The sequence below is a fragment of the Carassius auratus genome, chromosome 12, assembly GCF_003368295.1.
Source record: "Carassius auratus strain Wakin chromosome 12, ASM336829v1, whole genome shotgun sequence".
NCBI classification, from domain to species: domain Eukaryota; kingdom Metazoa; phylum Chordata; class Actinopteri; order Cypriniformes; family Cyprinidae; genus Carassius; species Carassius auratus.
The window spans coordinates 6,139,104-6,164,161 of record NC_039254.1 but is presented as its reverse complement, the minus strand read 5'-3'; the positions used below and the strand labels follow the sequence as shown (position 1 = coordinate 6,164,161).

The following is a 25,058-nucleotide window of genomic DNA, read 5'->3' as shown; positions in this document are numbered from 1 at the left end:
TCTGTGAGCGTTGCATGTACGAAACAGCTGTTAAGTAGACATACTCACCGCTACCTTTTAGAATGGTTCACATTCCAGCATAGAGAGACATTTCCATTTTCTAATGAGTCCCGTGTGGCGGTTCATTACATCAATAATTCAAATGGTGAAAGAATAATATGCCATCGTCTTTTGTTGAAAGATTAGAAGGAAACGTATATATTACACTATATGGGCAAGTGTGTAATTGTATTGCTTTAAACACAACGAAACCGACAAGACTTGTATGTACTGCTTGAGTAAGAAACTAGCAACCATCAAAAAAGGCCTGATTTGTCAAATTTAGCAAAAAGAGTCAATGAACGAGACCAAGAAAAGTTTGAATCTCCTTGTGCACCTTCTCTTGTACTTGACAGTAAACCTAAGTTATCAAGGCATCAACAGCTGTCTCATTTTCCTGGTTTTCCCCTCATTCTCAGTCCTCTTACCTAGGAAGCTAATGCCTACAGTTTGGACGACTGGAGTGAAAAAGCCAAAGCAATTAGAGCCACTGCTCTTGGGTGCCCAATAACTCATTAGGAGTGTAAATGGCCAGAAGCCCTGGGGATTCCCTGCTGAGTGCAATTTACAGCTAAAACAAGCACCACATCTCCAGTCCGCACCATTAGGGCAGGCTGGCCATGTTAATACAATTTATTTTGTTAAAGTTTGAAATTTTGAAACTGCCATTTTAATCCCTCTTCGAACACCTCTGTGGCATTAGCAAACGCATCAATTATGCTTGCAGAGGGCTCTGATCAGCCAGCTGCAACCAACAGGGATTTCATAATGGCTGTGTTATTGTTTGACATAAGGATAACAATGAGACCTCGACGCCGGATGTCAGTGCCAGCCAAAAACAGAAGGGCAGCTTTCTTTAAAGAAAAGTTCACCCAACAAGAAAGTCATTAATCACCCTTATGTCATTCCAAACCTAAATTGAATAATTATCTTGGCTACTCCGTTTCGTTTATTTAAAATCAAGGCTGTCAAGATCCAAAATGACAAATAAAAAAGAAACAGTATTCTAGAAATGCTCCATATGAATAGTGTACTACAGTATATTTCACAATTCTGAAGCCAAATGATAGATCTATATGAGGTGCAGACCAAAACTAAAGTCATTTATTCACTGAGACTGATATGTTGATAATTATTTACACGTTATGACTCATGGACAATAACTATTAAATGGCTGATATTAAAATTCTACACTAATGTGTCTAAATATATAAAAAATACAACACTACAAATTTAAATAAGTTGTTTGAAAAGAAAAAACTGGTATATTTAGGCATCATCGCAACATTATAATCTACAGTACAAAATCTATATTTAATTTGAAATTAAATTGCTACCTTGATTTTGACTGTTAGATGATGGTTAGATTTGACTGATACTGTATCGGCAAAAATGCTTCCGATATGATTTTTTTTTTTACGGAACAGGTAACTTTAGTTTGTCCAGCAGAGCGTACTCCATTGTTTGCTACTGGCGACCTGGATGAAATGCCTTAAAAGATTAGTTCACCCAAATATTGAAATTATGTCATTAATGCGAATGTTGTGACTGTTGGCGTACGACGCTGCTGCCGTGGTTTCTGGTTCACCCAATAACAAAGATCACAAGGGACCCAGAAGAGAAGTCAAAGCTGAATAAAGTCGTAATTTTTGTTATTTTTGGAACAAAATGTATTTTCGATGTTTCAAAAAATTCTAACTGACCCTCTGATGTCACATGGACTACTGTACTTTGAAGATGTTTTTATTACCTTTCTGGACATGGACAGTATACAGTACATACATTTTCAATGGAGGGACAGAAAGCTCTTGGACCAAATCTAAAATATCTTAAACTGTGTTCCGAAGATGAACGGAGGTCTTACGGATTTGGAACGACATGAGGGTAGTCATTAATGACATAATTTTTATATTTGGGTGAACTAACCCCTAAAGCTTAAGTCTATGGAAAACCACTGAAATGGCATTATCTCTGTAATGGCGTGGCAAATCTGCACCAATTTCAGGGATCCCTTCAGCTTGAGGAACCCTCTCAAACGTGGATCGAGTGTACATCTACAGGACCTCTTTCAAATGAGATCACCCCTGCGACAATAGCCCCTAGGGTTTGGGGGTTATGGCTAGTTACATTTGAGGTGTGGTGACAAACAATCTAGCAATCCTGGGTGGGGCACCTCAAGAGGGCTCCTCAAGCTGAAGGGATACCCCAAATTTGGTGGAGATCTGAGGGCACGTTCGAGAGATAGTGACACCAGTCCACACTTTCACTTCAGTAAGGAGGTCTGTGAATGAATATTCTGAAATGAAATAAACTTCAACGGAATAAAGTTGAACGGAATTGAATTAAATTAAAGTTGAATAAACTTCAACTTTACTGTTCAATGCACTGATGTCAGACTTTTATTTTGGATAATAAAGTGTATTGTTAAATTGTTAAATGCCCTGCTTCCATAAAATATCTCTGTCATGTCATTATAAGTGTTTGATCACCACATATTTATTTATTAATTATTGTTTATTTATATATATTCTGTTTATGTATATGCTGTATCCTATATATAATAGACTATCAGTCAAATTGAAAACAGCAACCTCCGGAATGTGATCAACATATAGTGCATGTCAACATAGAGTGCAAATATCGTTTTCCGTAATAACTTATTTTGATCTGTTCCTCACACAGAGGTATTAAAAGACTTGAAATATACTGAATGTGGAACATGGCAAAAATACTCTTTTTTATGCTTCTCAGAAGAAAATCATACGGAACAATGTAAAAGTGAGTAAATGTTGACATTCATTTCCAGGCAACCTATTCCTTTAAATAGCAAGAGCAGAAGAGCAAGAACACAAATGCTCACAGGAGCGAGAGAAAGCACTTGCCATGTTATCTGCACATAGCCATTACACCTCTGTAATCTCAGTCGGCAAGTAATCAATGACTTAACAACTCACCCTCAGCTCGTTTTAAGACCCCGATCCCGCCCAATCTCCATCTTCTCTGCCCCTGAGACCCCCATCCCCTCCCCCAGGGTCCTCTCCACCTGCGATAAAATGTGCCTGTGCTCTGTTAAAACCCCTCTCTATGTTACAATCACGCAGATTACAGTCTCACTCTGAGGCGATCAATGGCCTCCCAGGAGTGGGCGACCAGTTAAATGAACATGTGCATCTTCCTTTTACAGGCCTGGTCAACAGGCCTCCTTTCCACAATGCAGGCCTTTTCTTCAACCAGTACTGACAACAGCAACCGGCCTTACCTTGTGATGGTCATGAAAGCTTTACTTTAAGGTTGGGCAACTGAGCGATAAATGCAACATATATTTATCCAAGTCTATTTCACATTAAATGTGTCCTTACTAGTCATTACAACATCACATTTCTTAATATGAAGCATCATTCTTCACTATAAACAGTAGTGAACTTAAACAACACAGGCCAGTAATGCATGACACAGACTTGTTGCCCATTACTTTTTAGACTTTTATATTGGCAAGCTATATTTTTTATACTCATAATGCCAGTGCATGTGTATAAATAGGCAAACTAAAACGTTTATAGTACAAGCATACATAAATTAATAAAAGGATACAAAAAAATAGTAGAAAAGATACAGTATTTGACTAAGAAGTGTGTAAAATGTCCAATAAGAACAATGTCAGTAAAAGGACAATGTAAATTAATAAAAAAAAAAAAAAAACATGGAAAGAGTGGGGCGTAATAACAATAATAAAACATTCATTTAATTTCCATTTTAGTGAAATCACAAAATTATATTCAGATACAGTTACTAAAATACATGTTTAGTCAGAAAATAAAATTTAAATTCGCACACTTCAATTCAAAAGTTTGGAGTGAGTACAATTTTCATTTATTTATTTATATATATATACAGTATTTTAATTTTATTTATTGATTTGTATTATTAAATTCAGTAAAAACATTTCTATTTTTAAATAAATGCTGTTCTATTGAACTTTCAACTCATCTAATCATGTGACACTAAAGACTGGAGTAATTCCTGCTGAAAATTCAGCTTTGTCATCACAGGAATACATTACATTTTAAAAATGTATTGCAAATTAAAATAACCGTTTTCTATTTTTATATCAGTTTTCAATACTACAGCTTTACTATCTTTTTTACCAAATAAATGCAGCAATGGGAAACATAATAATTCAAAAACATTTAAAAAATCTTACTGACCTCAACATTTTGAACAGTAGGCACAGTATATAAAAATAATCTTGTCAGCTGAGCAAAATTCAAACTTGCGACCTCTTGCACTTCACCAGGATGCAAATACATACAGATTTTTCATTCATGTTTCTAAATGTATGAAACAGATGGGAATGCAATGGCCAAAATGACGTCTTTCTTTCGCAGAGTGGTCAGCCTGAAGGCGTGAATATAGTCCATGTGTAGCCACTACCCATGAGTTCAGATGTCCTTATGGTGCCAAACTGTAAAGAGGACAATTCAGCAAATGTCAGATGGAGCCTACTGCCTCTATCAATCTCTTTTCTCTCTCACACACACCCTCTCTATCATCAGGACCTATCTCTCTTTTGCCTCTTCTCCTGAGCAATGGCCCAGCAAATTTCCTGGTTCACTTCACTGAAATGTGACAAATACCGTGTGACACGAAGAGAGTCCGAGCTCCTCAGTCTTGGAGTCTCGCTCACAGTGCCACAGAGCAAGCAGGCCACCTCTCCGCTCATGGACACCTCTCAATATCTGCGCAAGGCCCTATAAACCTGCGTGTGAACGCTTGGTGTCAGCAAGCAGCAAAAGCAACTAAGCGGAACTTCTGTAGCGAGTTAAAACATCTACCCATCAGTCAACTCTCTTGGTCAGGCAACAAACACAGGCCAGCGCACAGATCCCAAATTAAAAGCACTCATCGTTTATAAGCGAGTACAGATAATCAGCACAAAATCTTCCACTCTGAATTGGCTTCATTTGAATTTTGGACATCTTCCAGGTATAAAATCTTATAATTAGTTGATTTAACCTTAAAGAAGGAGACTTTAAAAGTTCACAGTCTGATATGTCGTCCAGTGCTTGCAGTGGACAAGAAAAATGAGCTGTGATCTATTTTAATGTCCTACTCTGTAAAAGGTTTTAAAATGACCTCTGATCGCTAACGACAATGAGAAACACTGAGCTCTGAGTAAAGGTGTGCGCTACAGATAGGAATGAGCTCATTAAATATTTAATTTCCGAATTTCTCAAGTGACTTTTCTCCCCTTAAATCTTTAATGAAGATTAAACATTCCTAACAAAGACTAATCAACAGCCCTTAAGATAACAATCATGGTGGAAAAGAGGTGTAATTGGTTCATGGCTCTATCATAGTCTCTTTACTATGCACACACACATGCAAGTGGACACACACACACATAGTGCAAACAAATTGTCAGCAAATTGTACAGAAAGGCTGTAAAGCATTTCGAATTTGTGAATCTATTTGAAACGGTAAGTGTAAGTGCATACTGGGGAAACTTTCATCATTAACTAAGCAATGCTATATTTGGGATTCTTAGGTGCAGTTGGAAATTATTTGGAAGTACCAAACAGAAGGGAAAACCTGTCCGTTTTGAAAAGCTCCGGGCATAAATGAAGGTGACGTGTGAGGAAATGAAAATTTGCTCATTTATTTGTGTCTTCTAGTGTGTGACAGACCATGTATGTTAATGTCCTCCTCAGTCTTCAATCAGACAGTAGATTGGGAAACTGATCAAATCTCTGTATTAGTCAAGAATATTGCAAAACAGCAGGCTAGACTGAGACACACATTAAGAAAGAGAGAAAGAAAGAGCGAGACAGAAGGATGTATGATTTCAGAGTGAGGTAATGATAGTGCTGAACCGTTTTACACCTTGATTTTTGAAATTGTACAATGTCTCCATGCGCTTATTATGACTTGTTAGCATTTAAACACAGTTGCTCACATATAACAGATTAAATGTTATTCTGTTCTCATGTATTTTGTATGTATGAGCTTATGAGGAAGACTATTAACTGCTTATTCACAGCATTCACCAATCATTTGGGATTATAATTTTAGTCCAGTAATAGATGGTGTCCAGATTGGTTGGGCAATTTATTTTCATCAAAGAATCTGATTAAAAGCAGCCCACCATCTATTAGTGGCCTGGAATAAATAGTATTATTGGTCAAAAATAGTAATATTTACACAGATGAATCAAAACATTATGACCGCCTGCCTACTATGCTGTTGGACCGACCCAGCATCGCATGGACTCTGCAAGACTCATGAAGATCCTTCAAGTCCCATCGATTGCAAGGTGGAGCTGCTGTGGATCGAACTTGTTCTTGGTCCAGCACATCCCACTATTTGTTTGAGATTGTGGGAATTCGGAGGTCAGGGCAAAACCTTGAACTCCTCATCATGTTCTTCAAACCATTCCAGAATATTCTGTGCCATGTGGATGCATTATCCTGCTGAAAGAAGCCACTTCCACCATGGATAACCATTGTTATGAAGCAGTGTATCTGGTGTGCAACAATTTTAAGTAGGAATCATATATCAAATTTGCATCTAAATGAATGGCTAGACCCAGTTTGTCCAAGCAGAACCCTGTCCAGAGTACCACATTGCCTCCACCGACTGAATCCTAGTGCCATCGCTTCCCCAAGTAAATGGGGCACATATACACACTGTGCCAATGTCCAGTTATCTTGCTTGCATGCCTATTGTACTGTGGGTGCTTTTGACAGTGGGCAGGGGTCATCATACAGCAGGGGCTCTGATTGGTCTGTGGCTATGTTGTGCCACATGCATCCCATAATCATCATGAGCAGACCTTCTGTTGGCCCAGACCAGAAGGGATAACCTTCATGGTGTAGCCTTCATTGCCTTTTTCACTGGTTTGTCCCTCCTCGGACCACTGTTGGTAAATTCTCACCACTCCCGACTGGGTGCAACCCACAATCCTATTCTGACCCTGTTGCCTTGCCATAACAATTTCGCCTTTATCAAAGTCACTCAGATCTTTATTTTTGTTGAATTATTCTGGATTAAACACGTTCATAACAAGAACTGATCATTAACTTATAATTAATCCATCTAGACTTTAGTATGTGGCCTTGTTCAGAGATGGTCAATGATATTCACTGTGATTATTACTACAGTTTTTATTATAAATTAATATTTTTGACCAACCAAACCTTGTAATCTAAAATAATTCAGAATGCATATTCATTATCTTCATGTTACGTTAGATTATTCACGAAGATTTCATAGTGTATGCGTTTAAAAAATATAATTCAGTAAAGCAAATACCAACTTTTGCAACTTTTAAATAAATAAAAAAATCGTTCAGTCTCTCGTGTCATGTTTAAATCATACCAGCAAATGTTCATCACACACACAAACTCCTCATACAAGCGTACTTGCAACTATCCACGCACACACATACTTGCAAGAGGTTCAGGGAAAGAGCTGACTTAACCATTTTTCTCCATTTCACAAAAGTAGCTGCGCTGGTGTCAACATGATGAATGGGGGAGTGTGGAGAGAGGGTGCACACTTTCTGTAGGGTAGATGGCTCCTCCTCAGTGCCCGTGCCCAGCACAATATACAAATGAAGGGCTGAGGAACAGCGCTATAATGAGCACTAACATGTGTTTTCGCAACAAAACATCAAAAGCCTCTCGCATGTACAAATGTTTCGCAAACAGTCTCTGCTCCCAGACAATTCTCGCACTCTTCTGCTCGCGTCGTCTGCAATAAATGCATCGCTGCCTGCGCAGTCCTCATATACATAAATAAGCTCCTCTGCTGCTTCTTGTGTGGAAATTGAAGGCGGCCTTTAATTGTTTAGCAATGAAGTTATCACGGCGGCAACGATGCTGAGAGAATGAAGCGGGAGGACAAAATTAGAACCACTGACTCCAGCACTATCCAGGGCCGTAAGCTGGCACACTGTAGTGTTTGGAAAGGATTCTCGCCCCCTTAGGAATCGGTTCCTTAGCAGGCCATCCAGCTTGTTCCACTAATTTACTCATTTATAAATAGCTAAGACTTCTTCTACAGTATACACACACACACACACACACACACACACACACACACACACACACAACAAATCACAGTGACAGTCCACTTGGAGCAGCCTGAGGTTAATGCTGAAGTGTGCGATTAAAAAAAAAAACTCTACTAATAATAAGCGATAACTAAAAATAATCAATAGCATTATCAAACAGAAAACAACAAATTGGTGTTTGTTTGAGCATGCTCAATCAAACACCAATGGCATGAGTTTGGGGCTAATTGTTTTCTGATCAATGGCAGATGGGGAAGTGTTTGGGAAACCTGTTTGAATACAGTATTTATTCACACAACACCCATCAGTATTTTAAACCTTCAACCTTTCCGTTTCCAGCTCTGATCTTCACCCAAGAAGTTATATCACCTTTTAGGAAAGGTCTTTGCTGCCTTTTGTTAAAATCTCTCAAAAATCTGAGATTCTCAAAGCGATTCACACGGGTAACTTCATGCCATACGGGCGCTAAAACGTAATGCTGAAAGCCAATATCACCCCCCGCCCCACTATCAGGGTCCCTCTCCCCACTTTCGGCTTCTATGAATTTTATGACTCCATTTTTGCCGCGGCCATTAAACAGATGAGAGGAGGATTAACGACCAGCCCCAACATTTTACAGTGTTTGATTGAAACGATGCATGACACTCAGGGACTGTCGACTCGTAGACAAAGCAGAGAGAAAGAGATTTGTAAATGTCAGCAACTCAGCAGAGAAAAACTGTAAACTTGTCCAGCTGCCCTGAAACTTTTGTGTCTAAAACACCTTCAGTTTGTCTTTTCCTTTCGTCTGGATCAGTGCCGCGTGTTTACTTATGTGTTGCAGACTAAAGGCGTCTCTGGGGAGCCTATTGTTTGGGGTGTCTAAATCTTCTGAAGGCTGGGGAGCGTGGGAGAGAGGATAGATAAATGTTTGGTACCACCTGCTGGACAGTAGATGTCACTTTGGAGAAAAATGTAGTGAAAATGAACAACAGATTACAGTGCGGCTGCTCCTCGTCTCTCTTGGACCAAGTAGGTGGAATGGGGTGTGTAAAAGCGGTTCGTAATTCTCCCTCTGGGACTCTTATAGTCTTAAACCTTCCAGTCATATAATTTCAGGCTACTATGTGCAACATTTGACAGTGAAAGTTGGATTAGTGCAAAGCACATTACGGCAAAGAACTTTAAATGAAGCTTATAACCTAAACGGATTTGCGACAATTTAATAAATTAACGCTGAGTGAAAGATTTATGCAAATCAGCCATAATGCTATCAAACAACAGCAATACTACGTTAAAAAATAAAATGCTGCATCCAAATATGATCAATATGTATTTCTGTCAAACATAACTGCTGACGCAGAATGTGCGCCAGTGTTACACTATCAATCAGCAGGGAACCATATCAATTTAAGCATTTAAAAGCAATGACATGAATCACCTCTATTCATTATATGATGTGCCCATGAATCGAAGATTCAAAAATTAATCTGGGCAGCAGAGCTGGGCGAGGTGGAAACATATGAGCTGAAATGCTCAAATCAATAACTGCATTATTCTTTTATAGCCTGAAGACAGTGATGCATACAAAGCCACAAATGGGTTGTTCTGATCAACCTAGTAGCTGATCAGAGGTTGAGAGGCTTCTTCTAAAGGACACGACTGCTTACGGTTTCACTTTATGTTGTATAAACATTGAAAGATTGTGTTTAGCAGGCCAAAAATCCATTTGAACTTAGTTACGGAAGCAAATTTCAACAGGAAGAAAAAAAAAACAAGCTGTTTCAGGAGATATTTTGCAGGAGTGTAGACATTACCAGCGCTTTGCCTGAAGTGGGCATCAAGAGCAATGTGTTTGGCAGAAAAAGCATTAGGCCCAATTCAGTAATGGAACATAATTCAGCTGCCACTGGGGTTAAAAATGACTTTCTGGCCGGTTAATACACCATTCCTCCAAACGCTCCCACTGAATTCTCATCATGCTCATTCCCTGCTTCCACTAGGCCTGCTTTTCAGCCATTTTAATTGTAATGAGCCCATTGTACGCTGTATTGGGCGAGATGAAGGGCTCATTATCCTCATAAACAACACCCTGTGCGTCCTTTGAGAGGCCTCAAATCAGTGTGATGAGAACCCTCACCCTCGCCCCTCTCCAAACACTCAGGCACTGCGGGCTTAATAATGCAACACTGTGCGATTATCATTACGAGGTTTTTTTCTCTGTTAATTTTTGATGAGGAACTAGTGGAGAAACATCTCTAAGAGCTGAAAGAACATTAACCACAAGGAAACACATAGCTTTGACTAATCATATTAACATGGCAGGTTGAAAAAGTAGCAATTGTTTAAGCCCAGCACATCTTTGCCAATACAACACTTTTCAAAGAACTTTGCAAGCAAGATTCACTTGCTTCAGAATCTGGGTTTACAAATGGGAGACTTACTAAGCTTTTTTATTAATTAATATTATGATACTAAATCTTAAAATTAACCCTGTTTAGTAGTCCCAAAAAAAGAATTAATTCATCATGAATCAGACACAAAAAGATCCGACACAAATGTAGTAAATCATTCATGATTCTGAGATTGCTATTTTTAGCAACATGTTTTATTATATTCGACAAAAATGTAAAATTTCAATTTTCATATATCAAAACAATTGCAAATTAACTTATTTTCTGAGCTTTTTTAGGGCTTTTTTTGTTATTTTGGAGCTACTAGACAACCATGGTCACCATTTACTTTTATGATATTAAAAAACATAGATAAAATCCAGGATATTCCTCAAAAATTCACATTTTGTCTTTCACACAAAAAATTTAAGTCTTAGAGTCTTACAAAATGAGGTTATGCAAAAAATTAAAAGTAAAAAAAAAAAAAAAAAAAAAAAAAATGGTAGGGGAACAGTTCCTTTAATATTAAATAAGCCTGGCTTTACACTGCTAATCAAATGATCACCAAATATAATGCATCACACGTACTGTATCACAGCATGTCAACCACACCGCAATCATTTCTCATCTGTATGACGGGGGATAGGATGCTATAGCTAAGATTAACTTCCTGTTTGCGCCTCCTCTGAGCAGCTGACAGAGAGACATCTTTCGATAATCAATGTCATGTCTCCATGCTTCAAAGAACCTCCGATCCTGTCCAAGAAGCATTTTGAAACATCAAAACTTTCTAATTAATGGCGTGTCATTGCGATTCTGATTTGAGTCCTGTGATTCGGCCAGAGGGGCTCCTGATGAGAGCAGATACAAGCCAAACAGTCTTGGGTGTAATTATGATTAGAAGGCCCTCATTTGAAGAGCACTCATAAGGGTGAGCGTGAGCGAAAAGCCCCTTCAATGGCGTTCACAATAGCATGCCACTGCCAGGCAAATAAAACATTACTACTGACACAGCATGTAGATAGAGGACGCTACATTTAAAGGATAGTTCATTTATATATATATATAAAAGTTATCTCGTCATTTACTCACCTTCATGTCTTTCCAAACCTGTTTGACTTTTTTCCCTCTGCAGAAAAAGGGCTTGTGGCAAAAACGCTCCTGGAAGTAACTAAAATGTCCCTGAATAATTAAACTATGGAAGTAATTAATGTCCCCTTTGTTTTTATCTGTTATCTAAAATTTTATAATTTCATTATATCTAGACTAAAACACTTTAGACCAGTGGTTTTCTCAAGATGACTTAAAACAAGAAACAATCATTATGAGCTAAAAGTGAATTAAATGAGCTAAAACAACAACAAATCTAGATTTTTTTTAATCAAAAAATTAACATATTATTTTTTTTAGTAGTCAAGAGGCTACTTATAAAATGTATAAAATGCCCCTTAAAATATTGCCTCTTAATCATTTTTGTCAGTAATGGTATACATGGATGTGAAGCAAGATTTCCAGTAAATAACCTAAAATTCAGCCTGTTCCTCCCACAAAGCCACCATATGGTTTCAGATGACTTGGAATTGAACATTATGATGCTTTTATTATGTTTTTGCACATTGACAGCTATGGTCACAATCAAATTTACATTATTTATAAGAAAGCATTTTGAACATTCTTCAGAACATCTTTTCTATTTGACTAAAAGAACAACACGAGGACATAAAAATGGTCACAAAACTTTGCTTTTTCGGTGAGCTGTCTCTTTAAAACCTGTTGCGCAGTACCACTGCAGGACAGCGTACTGTAATATATAAGTGGTGTATAAAAAGGGCAGATACTGAGTAAGCATTCTCTTGCATATTTCTCCTGGTTTTCAATATTTTACAGCATGAATTATAATATTCTGTTCTTTGAAGTCTCCAGTAAGGCTTTGCTTTGACTGTGAGTAATTCCAAATGTATATGTCCATCATGGCACACTCGCACACACCCCAACCGCCTTGATTTAGGCCTAAAACAAACAGCTCAAACATGCAGCAGTGGATACAGTGGATGCCACTATCCACCAAGGTAACTGAGTTAGGATTGAACGCTTTCCCAGCAATTGGATTTCCATTGACAGATCCGTAGAAGCTGCAGACATACAGAAACAGGAGCGGCGAGGCAGTCAGGTGCAATCTTTGCTCTTTCACCCCTTTGCTTTTTGAAAGCATCTGACCAGAAAGAGCTGATATCTGGCTCAGTGCTCAAAAAAAGGTAAGTCCGTTCGTGTCAGTTGAAATCGGACGTTTGTATTTGACCATCTATGCTGAGTGATTTATTTGAGCCAAAGGAAACACGGTGCACAAATTATGCTTTGCTAAGCATTTTAAGGAACACTATTTTAGAGCGAGGAGTGAGTCTTCGACCTTGAGGATCTTTGTTAGTCTTGGATCAGATGGTCAGTTTAATGCTGAGTTCAGGACGTTTACAGTTACAAAATAGCAGTGCCAGCCCCGAGCCAGGTCTATCATTTCATCTCATTACTCAGTTGTCACAAGGGATTTTTCGCTCTCTCTGTCCATTCTGTTAATGGCATCAATGGCCCTTCACCTTGGGAATGCAGAACTCAAAATATGGGGAAAAAAAATAATGTACTAAAGTAAGGCACCTTACATTTGCCTATAAAAAAATGGTTGTTTACTGAAAATAATTTGTAATTTGCGTAAAAGACTAATATTATTTTTTAATGGTTTGCTGAAAATTATTTCATTTGATACAGAAGATACTGCCATGTTTTGAGGTCTGATTAAACATGAAAGAATGTTTCAAAAATGTATATTGCGTTTTTGCAAAATTACTGTGATAAACAAAGTCCTTTACTTGGCAGAATATATTTGCACTTTAAAAACAGGCGTAATGACAGCAATTCATCAAACATTTACTCAGCGGAAATTCTACTGAGAAATAAGTGATTTTGGCAGGATGATAAACTCAGTCGTGAGAGAGATTTGTAGATAATCAGACAAAACGGGCGAAAATTGCATGAATAATTTGTCGAAGCGAGAGTGAGACAACCGCACTGTTACACAGCGTGCTCCAGGGGTTGGAGCGTCGTCGTCTGCCGAGACGTGGCTGAATTTGACTAATGCCTCTCTCGCTGTGAACAATAGAGACGAATGTTACTTTAAATCCGAAATACTTAAATCCAGCTTTCGATGACTCCAGGCAAATATCATTAATCACGCGTGGCCCACCTCGCTCAGCACGCGCGTGCACGACCAGATGATGGCTTTCCCCAACTTAATCCATCACGTACGCGTCGTGAGCGTGGGCCCTCGTACCGACTGAGAGCCTCCACGTAGGGGCCCCGCTAAGTGAAAGAGTTACAACAGCTGTACCTGGCGCTGGTCTGCGCTCTCAGAGCGGCCTGGCTTCCCACTTAGAATGTCATCCGGCTCGTTTTAAAAGAGCGTCATGCCATGGAGCTCCTCGTTTGATGTATCGTTCCTCATCTTCACAATTTTCGGAATAACAGGTCTAACTTATCAATTTGGCACCTGAAATCCCACCGCTTACAGTTTTAGCACATCATGTGTGGGGGTGATGACATCCTGTGACAGCACTTCCTCTTCTCATTACGGGCCATTTTTAGACAGGCCAATAAAAATGAGAAAGGGGGCCATTTTAAAATATCCCATTTGCTTGAAAGTGAATCAAGTTATCTCCATTATTTCAGCACTGAGGTGTGCGGTGACAATGCCGAGGCGGTAGAAGCTCATTTCCGCCTCTCTCAGGAACTAAAGGCCACTATGAGTCCACCACAGGCCTTGGTCGTACATAATTATTCTTAATGTCTAAACATAAATGTTTACTGCGGACGGCATTGTGATGTTTGGCAGAAAACGTGCCCATTTCGAAGACAACATGAGGGCAAAAAAAGGGGAAAAATGCTATTGCTATTTGTGAGTAATATTTAATTAATGGCTTTCATAAATAATGAATAGAGCGGATGTAATTGCAGATGTTTTTATGATGACAGGCTTGGCTTCACTGGGCTTTTTTTTCCTACTCCCTCTTTTCAATTACCGTCCAGAACAGGGGGAGGCAGGGAGAAGAAATGGAGGGAAAGAGAGAGAGAGAGTGAGGAAGAGAAGAAGTGAGAGAGAGAGAGAGAGAGACAGAGAGAGAGAGAGAGAGAAAGAGGCTGGTGGAGGCAGAATTAAAGAGGCTTTTTGTCGCGTTTAATATCAATTCATTCCATGGACTGCTGACACAGGCAGTCCAGAGAGCCCAGGATTTATGGCTCCCTCTAATGGGCATGCTCAGAATCAAAGGCCTGTCGTCAGCACTACTTAAACCACTCCTCTCTCACTCCCTCGCTCCGGCCCTCTCCTCTCCACTCCACTTTTAAAGACACACACTCATTCACAGCTCCACAGCATCAGCTCTCAACTAGTTTAGTTCAGGAGCCAAATTTTCATTTGGACATCAAGTGGCGACCCATCACAGCACCAAAATTTTAAACATGCAATTTAAAGTTATTTCTCTTATCTAATCTTGTCCGCTTTTAAGGATAGCGATATGTCATGCAACCTGTGCATGCTGGCTTCTGTCTAATTTGGGCGAGCTTCAACAGTGACAGATGACACTGTAGAGTTTGATTTCAACAATAAGCCGTTTCATTTTGCTATCCTAACAATGCAAAATGATATGGTTACTTGCATTTAGCATGGTTTTATTTCTGTAATTGAGAACTACAGCTGTGAAGGGACATACACACACCAGACCGATGTGACTGCATTAAATTAAATCAAATCTATCTATCTATCTATCTATCTATCTATCTATCTATCTATCTATCTATCTATCTATCTATCTATCTATCTATCTATCTATCTATCTATCTATCTATCTATCTATCTATCTATCTATCCATCCATCCATCCATCCATCCATCCATCCATCCATCCATCCATCCATCTATCAACATTCACTTTTCATGGATGAATAAAAATAAGAGCTTTATTAATATATAAACATAAGTTTGAATGTGACGTAAAATTGTATATGTCTGCAGACATGTATGTGTATGAAACTTATATGTAAATATTAATGAATCTACCAGGTTTCTAGTAATGTAACTGATCCACAGAGGAAACACCCCAGACAGACGGAAAACAACAATGCCATTGAGACATACAGCGGAAAAGGATGATATAGGAGAGAGAAAAGCCGGTAAATGTAAATTATGCAAAAATACAAAATCCATCACATGAATTGAGGAGCCAGACTCCTTTGCCAACCTTTGCTTACAGCACCATTCACTCTTGAAAGAACATCCAACTCAATACCAGGAAGATCATGCAGCTATATTTTTATGGGTTAACAATGGCAGTATGACATCTGATGCCCTAAGTGAGAGGAAATTAAAATAAAAAGAAAATGAATGGAAAATGAATAATACACCAACAAAATTGACTAAAAGAAATGGTATTGTGTCCCTAATATCTGTGTACTTACATAGTAACTAGATGTGTACATAGTACACACATCTAACAACCCACTGAATGGTATGTGTTAGTACAAATGTGTAACAGTACATCGGTTCAACACATTTTGGTAATGAAAATGTTACACTTTATATTAGATTGATCATGTAATTAAAATCCAGTAAGTTAGGCTTTACATATAAATTGGGGTTGGTGTCCAGAATGTTACACTTTATATTAAGTGGACAGTTCCTGACTAGTTACCATGCAAGTATATTAGCATTACAGAGGTGCATCAACTCCAACTCCTCCCACTTTACATATCCCTAAACCTACCCATCTCCACCCCCTGGATCAAATGGTTCCAATTGCCATAATACATATTGCTGGTACTAAAATTATGAAACTAAGTTATATAATACAACATTCTATAATTCCTGTTACACTTAGTGAAGTGAAAAAAAGTGTTGTTACCAAAATCTTGTTATACAACCATCCTGAGGGTTGTTACATGTGTGTAGTTACAGAAATAAATACTATGTATCAATGTGCACTTAAACTGTGGTTACATTTCACATACAGTACACATTCAGTTATTATGTAAGTACACAGGTATTAGGGACACTTGATATAGAGTGGGACCAAATGTTTTTACATTAAACTGAAATTTTTCTTCCAAATCCATAATAATGCTTTTCTCCAATGAAAAAGTCCATCCCCTGTCGTCCCCTAATTCAAAATCTACCAACATATTCACCAACAACTATTTTAGACAGTTTTTGCTTGTAAACGGTATTTGATCTATGCATATTTTTACTGGAGAAAGCAATACTGTGGATAGATGACTCATATTTTAACCTTAAAATAAATGACGTCTTGAAGAATTTGTGTATTGCAAACATGCAGTTGTTAAATGATGAACTGGAGTTGTGTGGATTACTTATTATGGATCATTGTAAATGTATATATTCTATATGTGGTAACACTTTAGTATATATAAGCATGCATATTGGGTGTTTATTAGAACTTATAAAGCACTTATTTTGCATGACCATATTCTACATCTCTAATCATAATCTTACCAATTGTCTTACTAACTATTAATAAGCAACAGATTAGATTTTTATTCTGAGACAAATGTCAAAAGTTAATGTTTTTTTTTTTTTAACAGCAAGAATTAAACCTTAAAATAAAGTTTGAGTGTATATGTTTTTATCAGCTCTTTTGATTCATTCTGATGGCACCCACTCACTGCAGAGGATCCTTAGGTGAGCAAGTGAAGTCATGCTAAATTTGTCCAAATCTGTTCCAATGGAGAAAACCACACCCAAACAGCACAATTAGACAAACACTTAGTCCATGACCTCCACAAACACACTAACCTGCCCAACTGGGGGTCTCCATGTACAGCTGTGGCTGAGCAGGTGGTGTCTCACTGCAACCACAGAGGTGTCTGATGCCTGCGGAAGAGAGAGACAACAAGAAGTTTCGAGCTTGAGAATGAAAGCCAGACAATTACACACAAACAAAAACATTTAATTCCTCAAAAAGTGGTATTTTAAATTTCCTTAGAAATGTACCATAACAAAGAAGGTGAGCTCCCAATTTACATTAAAGATTGCTCTGGAATTCTTTGGTTTTTTTTTGTGAATATGTTTGTGTTTGGACTTAAACTGTTTTTTTTTTGTTTTTTTAGCATATGCCCTTGTTATGATAATGTGTGAGGGGATTGGAGAACAGTCAGAAGACCTGCAGGGTCCAGATAAGCTCAGAACCCCACCAGAAACTCCAAATCCTCAGCGTGTACGGCAACCGTGCTTCATGCTACACTGGTGCTGAAGTGGATCTGCCTGAACATTCGGAGCACATGCACCAGCTTGTGTGTTTCCACACAAACTGCAGTTACGGATAAATAAAGCAAAAAGGCACTCCTCGGATGCGTAAATAAATAAGCTGCAAGCACACAAGGCATAAATTAACCACAAACCCCTTCATGTCCCATTAACCCTTTGCGACTGGAAACAGTTTCGTCTGATGGTTGGATAAGAAGGATAATCATTCTGTTGGTCTGACCTGGCAAGAAAATGGGCCTGGTGTCACTGTTAATTTAAAATCGACTGAACTAAGGCAAGTTTGGCTGTGTGTACGTGATAGCAGGTGGCTTCAAATCACATTCTTATTTAGAGCAACACAGTGTTGAGTAAGAAATCACTTCACCCAGAGGAGTGTGAGGCAAGAAGAAGAAGAAAAAAGAAAAAAGAAAGGGGGAAAGATGATAATGCTGCAAGTTTTCTTTGGACACAGAAAAATATACGAGCCAACAAACACGGGGCTCTAGAGAGTGAATGCAGCACTCGGGACAAAAGACCCTGTTAGAGCATTACCGTAATTACACGGCCGTAATGGCCTCTATTGCAGGCTATACAGATTAAATATGCATAGTGCCCCGTCTATATCCACGAGGCTTGATAAAAGTGTTGTTCCTATGTATCATTTAATTGTTAGCATTAATCTGAAATATAGAGCTAATGTGTTCATTATAAAAAAAAAAAAAAAACAGCACTCTACCACGCTGGAATTGAATGCCTTTCTGTCCTTCTTGCGTATCATTCTTTCTTTATTAACTCGCTCACAAATCATTCACATTTTTCCCTGTTACCTCTGATTGACTCTTTTCCCATCACCCTTTTTCTTTTTCTTAAAGTGACAGTCTACCCAAAAATTCTTCCTCACAGCCATATGATTCTCTTTCTTTATTGGAACTCAAAGAATATACTCTGAAAAATGTGCTGGTTGCACTTCTGGAGTTACAATAAATAAGTCCTTGAAGCTTTAAAATCAGATGTAAAGCACCTTGGTGAAGTCTTATGAAGCCTTATGTTGGTATCTACTTTATTTAATCACTCAAGAACCAATTTGTGAAAGAATTTGAGAACCAGATCAAATTATTAATTTGAAAAGATCAGAAAAAAAAAATATTTACTTTTTAAGCATTTTAATGAATATAGTATACATTCTTAAATTGTGGCCTGTTTCTTCACATAAACTATGTTGATTTCAGAAGACCTGCAGTAAAAGGTATATGCATCACTTTTATGATACTTCTATTGTTATTTTCCATCATTTCTGAAGCTTCAAAGAATTAATCACCATTTATTATGAATACAGTGCTCAGAGTTTTCTTTAAATGAGGTCTGAGAAAAGATAAGAGTGAATAAATTATGAAAGAAAATTAGTATTTCATTTTTGGATAAACTATTTATTTAAAATTATATCTAACCTTTTTTTTTCTTTACACTCAAAGTCCATTCTCTCTGAGTCTGTCTATTTGAGAAAGGCTGTAGTCCTCTACGGGGAAGTGTCTAATTTCATTCTGAGTGTTCCCCTCTATGGTCAAGAGTAGAACTGAAACCCAAAGATGCAGGAAGTCTTCTGGGAAATCCAGTTCACTACCGACTCAGTGAGAATTCATTTCTGAAGAATTTCGCTTCGCTTGCCTGAAAACAGGCTCACAGGGTGGCAATGAAAAACAGAGGTCTCTGCATGTCAACAAAACCCTGAGTGTATTTGTGTCCATCCACCGAACCCAACGTGTATAAACACAAATGCTCCTTTCCAAAAACTATTGAGCTGCCTACGGCGGGAGCATTTTAAGGTGAAAGCTGTTTCAAATGGTACATTATAAGCAATACTATAAGACACCTCATTTAAACCAAATACTAAGATAACATTGTGTATATATATAATGCATTGTATCAAACTCAATAGGGGAAAAATCCATGATAGCAGACGAAGTGAGAAGTTATCAATAATAAACAAACACATACTGTATTTTATTCAATACTGAAAATTTTACCAAGTATTTTTACCCAGTATATTTACATTGCTTTATATTTATTATAGGCTTAGGCCATCCCATGAAGCCACAGGAAAAAGATTTGTGTATGGCAGCGAGGAGAGACAACTGAGGCTGGTTGGTCACATCACAATGAGAACATGATGAATGTAGTATGTCCATATTAAATTCATACTACAGAACATACTTTTTTTAATGGTTGTGAAGTAATTATTCCAAAGGAGTATGACTCAGTCAGTACTGTATGTGATTTTGGACGAAGCAGAGCATCCTAAATCATTCATTTATGAGGTTTAATTATATTTAATCAAGTTATGATGCCACCTTAGAAGACAGCTGCCTATAGGCAGCTTACTAGGTTTTTCTCTTTCCTTTACTTCAAATTCAACAAATTTCAGCAAAAAAAATAAACTGTGTTTTAAGTGGGATTGATAAAAGTAATTAAAATCTAGGGGTGGGGGATGATAAATTTAGCTCATTTACAAGAATATACTACAGGTGTCTAACACATTAGCATTTGTTGATATGTAAGTGCATCAGTGCGTCTATTGCGGCCTGACACTCAACCTTTTGAACAGAAATTGATGGATTGCAAAGGATCTCATGCAATAACACAGACACACGCCGACACACACACATGAACAAAGCATGTGCATTGATTTCATCCGAACAGAGCTCATATCTCACAGCCCCCTGTCTCCCTCCCACACTGTCTCCCTCTCCCTGTAATGAATTACCATGCACTGGCTCCAGTATTTTTGGGAACAAGGCCAACATAATTTGTTATTTCATCATAAGTAATTAAAAGCTGTTTCTTTTCCTGTTGTGTCGGAGCTGATTAATTATTTGGACGGTAAAAAGGCATAAATAACACAGAACTGAAGAGTGCCATGGAAAAAAAACAACAATAAAACAACCATCACTCGGACTACATTGATGTCGCAAGCAAAAAGAAAATAGCATCCCACTAAAGTCTATTTGCCCAGCTATTTAGTTTCGTACACAGCAATAAATAAACCGCTGGCTGCTCTATGATGAGAACAGTGCAATAACAAATGTTATATCTGAACTATGAAAGGTCTGCAGCATGTAAACAGATGAAAACAAGCTGTCTGACAAGCGACAGGTGTACATACATGTGCATTTATTTCAATTGTTCAGAAATCGAATGTGTATTTTTAGACAACATTCGGAGCCATGTGATACTACAAGCTTGATTTTAAGTGAGATTTTTGCAGTTTACAAGAGCAAAGACAGTTGAACATGTCACAGCCGTGTAAGTGTGATATCGCTTTTTTTTTTTCTTTTTTTTTCTTTTTTTTTACACCATTTCAGGAAAACAAAGTGTTGATATTATGTAACTTACATTTTAGATGCAATTCCAGTTACTTCCAGGCAATTACTTTGTCCACATTTGCCCCGACAATGAAAATAATTGCAAATGAAGTAAAACTCTAAACATGTCGCGCGACTGCAAATGCACACGAAGCTGCATCTTTTATCTTATTTTTAATTTTTTGAATGAAACTGTTGAGGAAATGTTTTTAATGACTCAGTTGATTGAATGATTCAATGATTAATTCACTTAGAAGAGTCATTTGTTTTGTTCCTAAATGAATCACAATTATGATTCATGGTTATGCTCAACAGACTTTCCGTATTCTATTAAACAAGTCTAGACACTTACAGTTCAAGCATTTTGCAAACGCTTCGCTGTTTTCCTCAAGATGCCTTCAAAGTAGTTAAAAAAATTATCATTACCAATGTCCATTTCAGGCTTTAGATTGTAACATTAAATAAACAAATCCTGTTGCAAGAATAAAGGGGTCAAAGATCTGTTTGGAAAGATCATGGCTGACGAGCAAAGATGGCATATTTCAAATTGTGTAGCCTACTTCCAGGTTTTCTTGTGCCTGCCAAACATGTGCCATTAATGTGAATGAGAATGCAAATGGATAAATGTATCCAAATTTTATAGATTTGCTTACTTAGAATACCTGTACATTAATTTCTAATGATGTTATGGGCACAAAACATAATAATAATAAAAAATAAAATATATAATCATACCATTCGATTAAAATTCTGCTTTGGTAGTGAATGAATAATTCTATATTATTTTCAGACTGTGAAAATAAATAAGAAGAAATGCAACACAAAACAAAAGAGAAAAAAAAATGTTTAGCAATACATGTTTTAAATGTCAGAAGACAGAATTATGTTTTCTATCAGTTCCTTGCATGTGAAAGAAGAAGTGAAGGATGTGCTTCCACGTCTTTGCAACAGAGGATGAGAACAGATTGTAAAAGTGGAGAAAGAATTAAAAATGGCCAAGGCAGTGTCACGGCATAAAAGAACAATTTAACTTTGTAATGCTGTGCCTGAATCCTTTTGGATTCTACTTGGCTTTGTGAAGCAGATTAGTTGAGCAGCTTATACAGGCTTTGGTAAATAGAGTTGTAACTCCATTCATCCCCCATTCACAGAGTAAATATCCCCTTTCACACACACCAGAGCACAGTGGCACACACACTGACCTGGAAACACTTCTCAATTACGGACAAGCTGGAGCTCATCAACTCTTCCTACAGGGAGCCCGAATAGGGAGTCTGGACATAAATATTAAGCCTTGAACAGCCTGCTGTAATTTGATTTTCATACTGGGTCAATACATGAAAGCTGTGAGAGCTAATGTTCCTGTTCCGTATGGAGTTTCACCTCATATCGCTAGGCTGGGAATTTATGTGGCATGTATGTTTGCTTTTGCATGTGTTTGAGATTGCTGTCAGACTGTTTGCTGTACTTTGAGTTTTTGTTGAAGGATTAGCTCATCTGAAAATGGAAAACCCGTCATAATTTACTCACCCTCATGCCACTGAGAATCTGAATGACTTTATTTCTTCTGTGAAACACCAAAGGAAACCCGTACAGGCCATTTTTGTTCACGTACTCAGTGCCCATGGCATTCGAACTTACTAAATCACCATAAAAATGGTACGATTCAAACACTTTACAGTATGTGAGAAAAAGAGTTGTTATTCAGTTATAATATTCATCTTGTATTAACTTCCAACCTTACTAAGTTAGTGAGTAATAAGTAGTAGTAAGTTACTGAATCGGTTTGATTTGTGAATGAATCTGCGGAATCAATCAATTGATTCAAAATAATGAATCTTTCACAAAACAGATGTCATTACTTTTCTCGTGAAAGGAAATCTAGGGTTGGTATCAAGATCAAAATTTTTAAATAAGGTGTATAACTCATTTTATGATTCTTTTATGGTGGTTTTAAATCATTTTGCAGCTTGAAAGTTCAAATTATGCATGATAAACAGCATGAAAAAGAGCATTCTGCACAATGAACACAAACAGTATCAGAATAGCAAAGGCTAACTAAATAATAAGCCTCAAGTTCAAGTTCAAGGTGTTTGAAACAGTTCCATTTATGATATTTTTTTAAAGCTTTAGCAAAAACGCTTGCATGAAAAAGTGCAAACAGCACACTATTTTAGGAAATTCATATGAAGGAATGACATAAGGTTAAGTTGGAATGACATGAGGATAAGTAAAAAATAGCAGAATTTTTCTATTTGTATGAACTATACCATTACATCTCTTTCTTTTACCATCACTGAACTACAATATGAGCGACTACCACCCCAATGTTCTTCATCTCATATAGCTGTATGTAAGCAGTAAATACCAGCTTTATCCCTGGCAAGCGGCTGAGATATTTAAGAGCACAGAGCGGACTGCACTCTCACCAGAAACCCTGCTGAACCACATGTTGCAAATGTTAATGAGGATTCCCAAATGCCAGGCCACTCTGGGGACTCTGCCTTTAAGCAACCCAGCAGATAAATAATACAATGCCCTGCTATAACTATACTGGACACATACAGCGAATGACGAAAAAGCCTCGGAAGAAGAGAAATGGGCAGTATGAAACACGTAGACTTGACTGATTAGCCGGCGCAATTGAAATCCTCCTTATTCTAGCAAGACGAAGTCTTCAAACTGACCTTCCTAAAATGAACATGAAACAGGATTTGCTATGGCGCATCATCGCCCTCCCTTATAACCTGTGGGTTTTCTCGGTTTTGATATTGCATTTGTTTGGTAAAAAGATTGAAAATACAGCTAATAGACATCTCCATTAAGACCCTAGTGTTGTCATTCCACTGCAACATGCACCCAATTTATGTTGGACAGAGTGGATTCTGGAAAATGGAACACTAGGACGTCTGATGCAAATTGAACATGAGGGACATTGAATATTAAAACAGGCAAAGCAGTCCATTGACTGAAAGTGGGGGGAGAGATGGAAATTTAAATGAAATACGGCCCACCGTAAAAGGGTGAAAATAAAGGACCAAAACAAAATCAACAACAAGTGAATAATTACCAACAACAGCTTGGTTTATTTCCAGTTTGAGCTGATTTACTAAAACATAAATATACAATAAAATGTAACAAGGGTGTGAAGCATGTTGTTAAAATTTATCATTTTAAGCAAAGAGAGCGAGACGTTAGGCTGGATGTGCCTCTGATCATGAAACGCTGTTGGTTTACCATCGACGGCTTTCTTCAGGATTAGGAAAACAACCTGTGCTTGCTTTATAGAGGCAGATGAAAACCGTGTTTTATGATAATTATTCCGAAGCTGTGTGGATTTAGTGAGTTGTTAAAGTGGAAATCGAGCCATCGTTGGAGGTAGTAAGACTGTCATCCTGTTTTCATTGGAATCCCACAGTATATCATTATATTACAGAACGGCTGTAATTATGTTGTCATTACAAACGTACATTCCCTTCCTGAACATGGTGGATGAACTTGACTTAGTGACTTTAGCGTCATTAGTGGAGAAGTGCAATTTCTGATTGTTGGTCCCACCAAAAGCTCTTCGTTCCAGCTAGACTGATTTCATTTTTGTGCAAAGCCCTAAAATAAGCTCTAATTTTATTTCCGTTACAAACCAAAAACATTTGGCTTTGTTTGGATTCAGGACTCTCAATACAGGCATTATAGTTCACCCAAAAATTTAAATTTAGTGGAAAATTCTGTGAAAATGTAAACTATGAGTTTGTTTCTTCATTAAAACTGATTTGGAGAAATTTAGCATTACATCACTTGCTCACCAATCCATACTTTGCAGTAAATGGGTGCCGTCAGTCCAAACATCTGATAAATAAATAAAAATAATAAAATAAAAATTACAATAATCCACAAGTAATCCACATGACTTCAGTC

At 37.7% G+C, this 25,058-nt stretch overlaps 1 protein-coding gene across 5 annotated transcripts in view; it reads right to left on the bottom strand.

Moving 5' to 3' along the window:
• The window catches only part of LOC113111617 (RNA binding protein fox-1 homolog 3-like), a 384,232-nt gene that overhangs the window by 184,610 nt on the left and 174,564 nt on the right, over positions 1-25,058 (bottom strand). For all 5 annotated transcript variants that reach the window (XM_026276558.1, XM_026276555.1, XM_026276556.1 and 2 more), the window contains exon 4: positions 17,335-17,412. In XM_026276558.1, coding sequence (XP_026132343.1) covers positions 17,335-17,356 — 22 coding nt within the window. In that variant the 5' untranslated portion in view covers positions 17,357-17,412. The remainder of the gene's footprint in view (positions 1-17,334; positions 17,413-25,058) is intronic.